Source organism: Leuciscus leuciscus (assembly GCF_965113295.1).
Source record: "Leuciscus leuciscus genome assembly, chromosome: 8".
NCBI lineage: Eukaryota > Metazoa > Chordata > Actinopteri > Cypriniformes > Leuciscidae > Leuciscus > Leuciscus leuciscus.
The window spans coordinates 25,511,716-25,524,169 of NC_138732.1; the positions used below are offsets into that span (position 1 = coordinate 25,511,716).

Below are 12,454 nucleotides of genomic sequence, written 5' to 3' on the forward strand. Positions count from 1 at the left end.
TTATGTTTTGTTATCTTCAATGTCAGGTTCTGCAACTGCCTGAACAAATGAACAAACTAAGCAAACTATTTAAAATTGTGTTTTAATAGGCTAATAAAAAATTAAAAACGAAATACTATGGCATAATTTTATGTTTGAAACCTTTTTGAAGCAAATTTCTGTTGAGATAATTGAAAAACGTTGTCCAGCAATTTGTATGGGTGGCACAACTGCAAACATGAGGGTTTTTATCATTATTATGAATTGACAAAACAGTAAACATAATAATTCATCATCCAGAGGATGCCAACTGATCTTTGAGGCAGTGAAAAGGTTTGTAGATCGATCTCTCTCTCTCTCTCTCTCTCTCTCTCTCTCTCTCTATATATATATATATAGCCTACGCAACTATTTGGTTGTACAGCCTGAGTGACATGAAAGCATGCATTTACATGATAACATGAAACAACAACAACAACAAAAGTAATTGTTAGTCATTTAATCATTGTTCGTGACTAAAAAAAATATGCATTACATCAGTATTGAAAATATTTTTTTTTTTTTAAGTTAAAAAAAAATTAAGCTTTATTTGTCAATGACCCATACATGTAATAATGTTAAAGTTATACAGCGTCGCCAATGTGTGTATTTGTATCATGTATGAATGAGAGAAACAGAAGAACAACGGAAATAGAAGCAGTGAAGAGAGAGAAGGCATTGTGTGTGTGTTTTTATGATGGTGATGGTGATATCACCGAGGTTACTCTCATCTCACCCAGTGAAGTCACTGTTATAAGAGACGAGATGTAATAACTCGTCACTGCCAATAGGTCGCACTGCATGTTGTAAAGAGTGTCGCCACGGAACTCAACTGTAATCTCCATTTTGAATGTTTTTATGGTTCAGGGTTTTATGGCACGCCTCTTTTCTCATGGCCGAAAATGAGAAAATTGCCTGGATTACCCAGATGGGATTATGAATTCGGACTGAAACGCTGGACGATATCCGACCCGCGACCTTTTTCACGCAGTTTGCGATTTGTCTTGCTCTTCTGAAACGACCTCAGACTGCGGTGAAGGCTCATGTTGTTGCTAATCGCTTTCAGCAGAAACCTCTACACAAAAACAATGTCAGATGATGCAACAAATAAAAACAGGAACGTTAATATCAAAAGGTACGTATTTTCAGATATATTCTTGTTAATCGTGCACCTTGATACTAATATACGCATTCAAATACATCATAGCGTAAAAGTATAGCAACTAGTTTTAAATTAGTAACGTTAACTGTCGTTTCTACACTCTGACTGATCTCGCGACTTGTTTTTCACGCCATTAAACAGTTATTGCAGTCCTGTTAGGGCGATGTATGCGCTGTTTTGGCTGTTGCATAGGTATTGCACGTTATTTAAGGGGTCAGAGTTGAAATTTGAAGTGGTTGACTCGTCTGTCTGCTGCGGGTTAGTAATGGGTGTGAGTAACGTTAGGCCTCAGTGCGTGTCACTCTGAGTGATCCACGCGCGCTCGTGCTGCTGCTACTAGAGCGCGAGATTTAACGTTACACATTTGGATTTTTATCCTTTTATTAAAATAATAGTCGAAAGATGTAAGCGCCACGCATTCAACTGCAGATGAGGAGGCGTTTTGGATAAAATAGTGTTGATAACGTTAAAGATTGAGATATTTTATGAGGTAGCCTACCTATAAAAACATCTACTTTAATAACTTTAATAATTAGGCTACTGTGTGTGTGTGGAAGTACGAGACGTATATTTGTCCAACGGTGTTACTGTTATTTTAATACATTTAAATATAGGTAACTCATCCAATGTCAAAAGATATAATTTCAAAGCAAACATAGTTACAAGTTTATGTGGTGTTTATGCAGAACAGTCCAACTTCTTGCGGGTCTTTTTGTTTGTTAAATTTGTATGACGTCATACAATAGTACTATTGTTGTGGCTAATACTAAGTTAACGTTACCACAGTTTTGACGATTTACGAGTAAATGTGAGCAAATATGCTATTTTAGAATCAGAATGAGATTTATTGTCAAGTATTCTTGCTTACACACATAAGGGATTTGCCTTTGTGAAGCCTGTAGGCCCCAATACGCAGAAAAAAATCAAGACAGAATATTAATAAGTAAATATACAGTACCGGTCAAAAGTTTGGAAAGAAAACGTAGGCCTACTATTTTTTATGTTTTTGAAAGAAGTATATGCTCATCAAGCCTGCATTTATTTAATAAAAAATACAGAAAAATACTTAATATTGTGAAATATTATTATAATTTAAAATAAAGGTTTTGTAGTTTATTAATATTTTCAAATATAATTTATTTCCGTGATGCAAAGCTGAATTTTCAGCATCATTACTCCAGTCTTCAGTGTCACATGATCCATCAGAAATCCAGTATGCTGATTTTATCAATGTTGGAAACAGTTGTGCTGCTTAATAGTTTTTTATGACCTGTGATACTTTTTTCAGGATTCATTGATGAATAAAAAGTTTAAAAAAAAGAACAGCATTTATTCAAAATAGAAATCTTTCCTAATACTTTTGATCAATTTCCCTAATCCTTGCTGAATAAAATTATTAATTTATTTTAAAAAAGAAAAGAAAAAATGACTGACACCAAACTTCTGAACGGTGGTGTATATTGTAATTTGTTACAAAAGATTTCTATTTTGAATCAATTATTTTCTTTTTTAACTTATTCATCAAAGAATCCTGAAAAAAGTATCACAGGTCATACAAAATATTAAGTAGCACTGTTTCCAACATTGAAAATAAATCAGCATATTATAATGATTTCTGAAAAATTTTCATGGCGAAAAGTTGTTACCATGGTGCATTTTTGTTGCATCTTTGTCTTTACCTATTTTAATCATGTTTTGTTTTCATGTTACTAACAGTAAACTATGCTTTTTTTAGTGATGGTATTTATGGTGTTTTAGAAAATATAATTGTTTTGTTGTGTTTTACCACAGTAATGCAAGATGGATCAAGGAGGACTGAAGAATGGCGCCAAGAGAGATGAGTGTTTGAATACGTTGGATTACAGCAACAGCCCAGCTGAGGGAATTTTACGAAGCGGAATACAAAGTGCCATGTCTGTCGCTCCCACATCCATGGTTCCTCAACCCAGTCCACTGATGCAGCCAGTTTCTGCCGACCTTCCCAATGGCCTGAGCAATTCACCCACTCTGGAGGAGCACACCACCTCCACTCTTGGCTTCTTTATGGAAGATTCAGAACTCAAAGCGGTTGGGAAGGAGCAGAGGGCTCAACAACAACAGGCCCTGTGCTCTTTCACTTTGGGGGACAGCTTCTCAGGTCTGGAGGCCAGCATTGCAGACCTCAATAGCTCCTCCCCTTCAATGGACTCCATGATCGGTGGAGTCGACCCCAATCTCTTTCCTTTAAAAACAGAGCAATATTCTCCCATGGATAAATGCGATATGGACCTAGACCAAGATTCCTTTGGTCCAATGGGGAAAGATGTTGATGTTGGCAATCATAAGCTCTTTAGTGACAACACTCTGGACCTCCTGCAGGACTTTGAGTTGGACGGATCGCCCTCTGATTTCTATGTGGCAGATGATGCGTTCCTCTCCACCATAGGTGAAGATGCTCTACTCGGAGACTTGTCGACAAATACAGAGAGGGACTCAAAGGCCACAATCTCGGTGAGCAGCACGCTCAACGGCATGAGCACTTCCAGCCCCTCCAGCACCACCACCACCACCAGCCTGGCCACTGTGAAAATAGAGAAGGACTCTATAATCCAGCTGTGTACTCCAGGGGTCATCAAAAAGGAGAACGTCGGTGGGACTAACTACTGTCAGATTGGTCTCCACAGCACACCTATTAACATTTGTGGTGTCACCACTTCAAGCGGACAGAGCTTTCTCTTTGGGGCCGACCCGTCCACAGCTGCTGTCAGTCAGCAGAAAGATCAGAAGCCTATCTTTAACGTGTACACCCCTCTGACCTCTTCAGAAGACAGTTGGAGCAGGGGCCAGGGCTTTGGGAATGCAAGCGGAATGCAACAGAGGGCCAGTGAATGCTTTTCCAAAAACTACACAAGCCCCTATGCCAGGTAAGCCATGAAAGCCACCAGGATGGTCCGTGCTTCAGTTACGGATGAAAATGGCAATTTTTTAATTTGTGCCTGGAAAAAGTCTTGGAAATGACTTAAAATCTTAAAAAATCATGGAAGAATCATAGAAATGTCCGTAGTGATTATAAATGTATCTTGGTGTGCTGAGCTCTAAACTATTTTATTGGCATCCAGGCGCCATCTGCACTGCTGAGTGCGGCATATGTGATGAATAGATCACATTGTGATGAGTAGATTACATAGATGAATATGTAAATATGTGCCACACGCTTTCCTCTCAATAATTCAATAAACGCACAACAGAAATGACAGCGGTGAGAAAACAGCCGTTAAGAAAGCATCCGATCATAGCTATGTGAATGTTTACACAAGCTCTGCAATTTTAGGGCCCTATAAAATCCGTTTTATTTTTTCCCAAATTCCGTTTTATTTTTTCCCAAATTCCGTTTTTTCCGTTGTAAATTTTGCAAATTCCTTTTTTCCCGTTTTAATTTTGGGGATTTTTTTTTACCCTTTACTGTTATTTTAGTGCTTTTAATGTTAATGATTAAAATGTACACAAATAAAATAGGAATGACCTTAAATTTATTGAGGTAACAAACATCACATTTACTCAGTACTTTTCAGGACAAATACTGCATGATGCAACATAACACTGCATTCTTAGTACTTCAAGTAACAACAAAATATGAATGGTAATGAGCTTTATACTGTCCAGTAAAATAAATTATATTAGTTTATATAAGTTTAAATAAAAGTGCTCCATTAGCTTTTTCTTTCAAGTAAAAAAAAAAATAAACCTCTAATTTTCAGAGTTATACATAAAGTACTTATAAGAATCATCTTTTCCATACAGTACATTAAAGTGCATCAAAAACAAGGCAAAAAACAGCAAGTAGGGCATACTCCCTGAGTTATGAAATTAAAGTTGACTTTGTCATCATGTAGCAGTCAAGTTGAATGCAGCAGCAGTAGTGCACGTATGTAGGGACGTGGTAGCCTTAATAGCGTTATCATTCTCCTTGTTCTTCACATGGCTTTTGGATAACAGGTGGCCAGTGCATGTATTTTTGCTCTTCCAGTCAACAGAATGTTGACAACTTACAAAACAAGAGTTCGCTTGACACATAAAAGTCACGTGGGAACTGCTCGGCTCGGTACTGAGGGCTTAGCGTCGAGTTTCTTAACTTTTTCGCCGACGAAAGCAGAGCCGTGGAGAGCCGCTTCGCCATGCTTTCATTGTTTAAAAGGGGGAGCTGAAATGACGGGAGGGGTTGTGTCGCCCAGATTTGCTTCCCCCGATCTACATTTTCCTCAGACATATGTTTTTCTCCCACACAAAAACAGAATTTTATTCCAAATATGTAAAATTCCGCGTTAACACTAGATTCCGAGTTAATTTGCCAATTCCGCGATTCCGTGATCGCGGAAATTATAGGGCCCTACAATTTGCCACTCCAGTAGTCTCTCGTAGCCAGACCTTGAGACTGACGGCAGAAGGTCTGGACTCCATCGCAGCTTTCACTGGCCAAGGACCGCCCAAGCAGACATTTGACTGACATGTAACGCAACCAATCACAGTTTGTTTTGTTCCGCATCATGTTTAGGGGTGTGAAAATCTAATAAATTACTCACTCAAGAACATTGTGCAAGTTTACTGCAACAATGGAGCCACAAACTTCACATAATTTTGATAATCCAGCATTTAGTCGATCCTGGTAAGCGCTCATTGTCACAGTTGTAAACAAGACCACTTTCTTCTTCTATGAAGTGTTTGGCGTCACAACGCATTTGTTTCCAATCAGTTTTAGAAAATCCTGAAGTGTTTCCAGTTAAGTGTGCCATATGCATCAGACGTTCAGCCAACGGTCTGTGGGCATGATGTCTGAGGCTGAGACTAGCACTCCAGTGACATCACGTAATGTTTATTTATATAGCACTTTATATAATAGATTGCTTTAAAGCAGGACCTTTACAGTATTAAACTTGAAAAACAATCAGTGTCGCTTTCGATTAGAATTAGCCTACAACATTTTCTTTTAACATTAGCCTCTCCATTGTAGTGTTGTCACGATACTGGAATTTCTCATTTCAATATAATTATATCATATAATATAATTTTCGATACAAAGGGGAAAACTGCCGTATATATCACCATACAGATATTTTTATTAGTATCTCAGTCATAATATTTTGATAATTTGGGTAATTTTGTTGCAATAGTTTACACACAGCACATGGAGGCTTTTTTTGAAACTTCAAACTGAATTTGCAAAAAAAGACAAGTAAACAGTCAGTAATAAAATAAGAACAAATAAATAAATTGCAAATGATAGCACAAATAAAAACAATAGAATAAAGAGGCAAATAAAATGAACATGGCTTTAAGTTTTTTAAGTGAGTCTAACATTAGTATTCAGGTTAAATTAAATAATCAAATATGAAATAACACTGGACAGTCTTCTTTGTAAAAATTAAATACAGATTAATGCTTACAATTAAAGTTACAAAAGTTATTCAGTAAGAGCAGTGAGTGATTTTCTCTTTCTTTTTTTTCTTTGATGAACATGACAGAAAGCAGCAGGTTTATTAGGCTGTTGCCACTTTAAAGAATAGTTCACTTCAGAATTAAAATTTCCTGATAATTTAGTCACCCCCACATCATCCAAGATGTTCTTTCTTCAGTTGAAAAGAAATTAAGGTTTTTGAGGAAAAAATTCCAGGATTTTTCTCCATATAGTGGACTTCAACGGTTATCAGCGGGTTAGGGAATGCAGCTTCAAAGGGCTACACGATCCCAGACGAGGAATAATGGTCTTATCTAGCGAAACGATTGGCCATTTTCTAAAAAACAAACAAACATTTATATACTTTTTACATTTTGTCTGATTTTTTTTTGCCTTTATTGTGATAGGATAGTATAGAGTGGACAGGAAGCGAGGTGGGAGAGACGGGGGACGGGATTGGGAAAGGTCCATGAGCCGGGATTCGAACTCGGGTCACCCGAAGAGCAGCGGCGCCATATGTTGGCGCGCTGCCCATGAGGCTATCGGTGCCGGCACATTTATATACTTTTTAACCACAAATGCTGGTCTTGCATGTCCACGACTTCACGCATTATGTAATCACGTTGGAAAGGTCAGGCGGTAACCTGATGTAGGCGGAAAATGTAGGGTAGGGAGAAAAACTCCATCTCATTTTCTCCTCCAACTTCAAAATCGTCCGACATTGTTGTTTTACCTTTTGATTAATTTTTTTGTAAAGGGCGTTTGACTTAGTCTTTGCACAATCGCTTTGTAAACACCAGGTTGGTACTTTTGCCTACGTCACACTTGACCTTTCAACGTGATTACGTAATGTGTGGCGCATCACTAGTGCAAGACGAACATTTGTGGTTAAAAAGTATATAAATGTTTTTTTTATTTTTTTTATTTCAGATCGTTTAGCTAGATTAAGACCCTTATTCCTCGGCTGGGATTGTGTAGATCCCTTTGAGGCTGCATTGAAACTGCAATTTGGACCTTCAACCCGTAGATAACCATCGAAGTCCACTATATGGAGATTAATCCTGGAATGTTTTCCTCAAAAACCTTAATTTCTTTTCGACTGAAGAAAGAAAGACATTAATATCTTTAATGATGTGGGGGTGAGTAAATTATCAGGAAATTTTAATTCTGAAGTAAACTAATCCTTTAAAAGTTTATGCACGGATCCAATATACTGTTACACAACGTGCAATTTATTTGTCAACTATTTTCGTTCCAAAACTGACTGTATTTACCTGAATGCTTGCCAAGACAGGAATGTTGACAATTGTATATACATTTGACCATTTAAGCGCAATAAGCCACGAAAAAGAACTACATTTTGTACTCGCGAGGTGTTTGAGAGGTGGCTTTATGTGCGCGGCACTTACATAGATCAGTGGTGCACGCGCTTTTGGTGTGAGCATGACACCTTCGGGAATGAGAAAATTTGTGCAAAATTCAGGACTTGTAGCACCAACACTATTCAACCGGAGCAAATGGGAAGAGGTGGGTGTGTGTCAAACTGTCAATTCACCAGAGAGAAGAGAGAAGCGAGAACGTGCAGCTGGTATTGATGTATCGATACTGCAGGAAAAAAAATATTGGCATTGTGTCAGATATTTAAAGGGATGGTTCGGAGTAAAATCAACCTAGGGTCCTTTGCACCATGACCTCGAGTCAAACATCCCCCCGAAGCCTTTTTACCCTTGGTCGAACATTATTAAAGTTAGAGCTTATTTAGAGATATCAGCCGAATGGCTTAGTGCAGGCGCTAATGGATCCAAGGTTGTATCTTGTATAGGGATGGGCATTCGATTAAATTTTCTTAGTCGATCGTCGGGAGAATTAACGATCGACTATCGATTAATCATTAATATTTTTATATTGAAATTCATTATTTCTTTAACTTTTTATAAATTAAAAATGCAATGAAAATACAAAAATACAGTTTGTTTGTCCTCGATGAGATCTTTATTACAAGAAGATCAACTTGTGGCAGTGAAACTGGACGTTCGGTAGACTTGAAGATTCCTGCGGTGCTCTAAACCAGCGGAACCTGCAGCTGCGAGCACCCATGGCCACTTCATCCGTTTTCTGTGATCGGATAGCTATCCGGTCGTGAAAAGACCAAATCTAAATGCCCTCCGAAACGCATTCGAGACGGATTTAAATTCGATCGCTCAAACCACTTCAGGAGGAGATCTGAGACGCATTCCAGACGAAACTGGACAAGAGTAAATGCATCTGGTTGTTGAAACCACATATGTAAATTTGAATTATCCCAAAAATGATAAGAAATAAACGTGTGAGAGCGTGTTATAGGCTATATGTCATGTTATATCCAGATATGACGACGCTACTTCAACACGCATCACCACAGATGAGCATCTATTCATCAAGCCAACGTGCAAACTATCGCAAATCAAAGTTAAAGTCATTCATCAACACACAATCATCTTCATTAAAAGTAAAGAACCGAAATGATCTTACCAGGGCTGTTGCCGCAATATCTTGTTGCGGTCTTTGATTTAGAAATTTTCGCTGATGATCAATAAAATGCAGCTCATATCAGTTGCTTTCGATGACGTGCAACAATTTAAATATGCATATAGCGCGGGAATTCAAGATCGGATTTATATCCGTTTTGCAAAAACACATTTATGTGACCAGGAGTAAATGGAATCGTTTTGATAAATCAGATAGCTCTCCGATCTGAGAAAACGCATGAAGTTCCCATAGAACTTCTGCACCAGTCTACTGATTTCTGTTGAGAAAGATAAGCATGTTGACATGATCTGGGATCAGACGCGACCGCAACCTGGTGACAGCCAGTCCAGCCGCCGAAAACACCCGCTCTGAGGGGACTGACGTTGCCGGGATGCACAGGTACCTCCGCGCTAAAATTAATTCCATTGCTTCAAGACTCACACTACGCAACGCAACCTGCATTAGTTTAATCGATAACAAATAAACGTGATCGACGAAATTCTTAACGATCAATTATCGATCGTCGATTAATCATGCCCATCCCTAATCTTGTATATTACCCCACAAATAATGCCCAGAATGGTACCAAATTTCTACAGTAGTACAAATAGGTTCTTGTACTCATAAAACGAGGCATTGGAAAGTTTGTAAGTACATCAGTTTATTTAAATAACACTTGCCTGATGGCTCATGCTACCGCTAACCCGGACGCCGAGGCCACTTCAGTGATTTGGGAAAAGCACGTAAAAGTCCTGGTAGAAAGCGATGCATAAGGATGTAGTGTCTTCAGCATGCTGTTTCCTGAAACAAACTCCAAACAAACTTTGTTTTGGCCTGATTTTGTTTGAAATGAGGCCACACCAGTTAGTTTCTTGATTTAGTTTTTAGTATTATCGGGGCCTTAAAGAATGGAGAAACAGTTTTCAGTTTTATATTCATTTTAGTTTATGTTGAGGAGTTTTGTTGTGCTTTTGTCCTTTTTATTAGGTTTTTAATAATACTTTTTAGGTTTAATTAATTAGGCCTAGTTATTTTATTTTATTAATTTAATTTTAGTTTTAAGTTTTATTTATTTACAGTTAGCCTAGTAATTTTAGTGGTCAAACTTAAACTTATTTCAGTTATTTGCCAAGACAACATTTCTAATTTTCTATATTTAGATTTTATTTTATTGCAGCTTCATTTTAATTAATAATAAAAAAGAAGGTTTTAGTTTTAGTATGGGAACCACACTCAGTTATCACTAAAATAAATTATATTTTAGTAGTTTTGGCACAAACATATATTTAGGAAAAGAATGCACAAAATAAGAATTAATTTTGAGAGTATCTTTTCTGGGAATAATCATGCCATGCATTTCCTCCAGTAAGAAACAGCCATGAAATGGAGGTCAGGCCAGAAAAAAACCCAGCGCTGATTTTTAAAGACAGTGCTGCTGCTCCCTAAATTAGTTACCATGCTGTACCATTATTGGTTTGTTACAGTTTTACCCAAAGTATTAAACTACTTAAAATGCTGTAGGGTCAATGCACGAATACAATATCTGAGACTGAAAATTCAGACAGAACTGCACCATTTTCTTTTTTCACAATCATGTTCCATCATGTTTTTTTATTGCTATCTCTCCTCAACTATTTGCAAACCCTGACTTGTGTGAGCACAAGTTGTAATTTAATGAAATGTGCTCCAAGGACATGATAGTAGGGCAGAACTTCTTTGGAAGCAATCTGTTAATGTGCTTCTTTTGTTAATATAAAAAACATTTTGTATTTTCTGGAAGTCTGAAGATGACTGTGTAGTTATCAAGGAGTTATGTAACTGACACACATAGCTGAGTGATCTCCACAAAGCAGCTCGACCTGAAACCTGCTCATCCAAAACTGCAGCAGTTTGGTTGATTGCCAGTGACGTGTCAAGTATACAGTCTTTGAGGAAGTGTCTGGATATTTGTCATGTGAACGGGCCATTAGTGACACACCCACATAATACAGCTTTTGCCAGTTGCTTAAAATAAACACAAAGATTGTTTTTCTAATGTCAGAGTCATTGGGTTCAGATTAGGGATGTGCACGAGTATTACGTGCACGAGCCTACTGACGTTTCGACATAATTCGTCACATACACGCTTCTCTCGCTGGCGTAAAATGGCGGAGGAAGGCGAAACACAAAAGCAAGTAATAAAAAAATGCACCCTCCAGGGCCATACCCACCCTAACTCGGGCATGACAGCGACGATCGATTATGAAAACGATGTTTTCTGTAACTTAAAAATATATATTTCTTTTTTCTGATACAGTTGATCTGCCAATCTGCCATATAATATTATAAAAAGAAAACTATAGAATGTTGTGAAATCTTTGTGCTTTATTTGCCCTTGTTTCAGTGTGTTACACAGGAAGAGCGCATCCCCAACGGGAGCTGGCTAGCACTTAACAGTTCAAGTTCACTCACATTTGCATCCTTTTTTGCCGATACAAGTTGTAATGTTACGTTAATGTTGTTGATTTCTAGGATATCTGATAATCTCCTATGCGTCATATAGAACGGGCTTCAGTTTACTGGTGTTCATTAACTCTTCAGCTTCACCTCATGCAACTATTCTGTTTAGATGTTTATTTTTTTTAAACATTAATGCACTGTTACGGAGCCCCGCACATGACATGCAAGAAAAAAATAGTAGGCTAAATTGTGCACACGATTTACTATTTTGTTGCCTTGATTTGCTTTATCGTGCACACATCATATATCGAGGAAACTAATTAGTAAATCGTCCACGATTTAGCAAATCGAGGGAACGAAATAGTAAAATCGTGCGAAAAATCATTTTCGTAACAGTGTTTTAATTAAAATATTTTCATTTTCGCCATGACGGATATTTACATAAATTTGACATAAAATTTGTTATGTTGCCTAAACAACTAAATGAAATATAATAAATTTAAGTTGGAAGTACTAAAATAACAAAAAATTATATACAAATATAAAATAAAGCTAAATAAAAGTATTTAAAACAAACTAAATCTAATTAAAAAGGATATGCACATAAAAACTAATTTGAAATATACTAAATTAATTAAATAAACGGCAGCTGTGGTTACCACAAATTTACCGTAAAAAAGTACGGTAGCAACATTTTAGGTTTTACTGATTTAACTTACATGAACTGATATAATGTTAATATACACTTTGTATATACTTTGTAATATACTGACAACTAACAAAAACAGGTGGTAATGAGAAAGTCACATGATGAATCAAAGCTCATCACAAGCAGCTTTGCCACAAGCTGAAGTAGGCCTAAATACTAATATAGCCTATTGGTGCACTGTCATTCA

The 12,454-nt window shown here is 37.2% G+C and overlaps 1 protein-coding gene and 1 long non-coding RNA gene across 2 annotated transcripts in view; both read left to right on the forward strand.

Moving 5' to 3' along the window:
* Positions 1-853: 853 nt before the first annotated feature.
* nr3c1 (nuclear receptor subfamily 3, group C, member 1 (glucocorticoid receptor)) overlaps positions 854-12,454 on the forward strand; it is a 29,279-nt gene continuing 17,678 nt past the window's right edge. Inside the window, exons 1-2 of the mRNA XM_082177721.1 lie at positions 854-1,153; positions 2,972-4,083. Coding sequence (XP_082033847.1) covers positions 2,981-4,083 — 1,103 coding nt within the window. The 5' untranslated portion in view covers positions 854-1,153; positions 2,972-2,980. The remainder of the gene's footprint in view (positions 1,154-2,971; positions 4,084-12,454) is intronic.
* Positions 4,091-4,903, forward strand: LOC309504610. The gene is made up of 2 exons (XR_014208132.1): positions 4,091-4,549; positions 4,634-4,903. It is a non-coding gene; the product is annotated as an uncharacterized lncRNA (long non-coding RNA).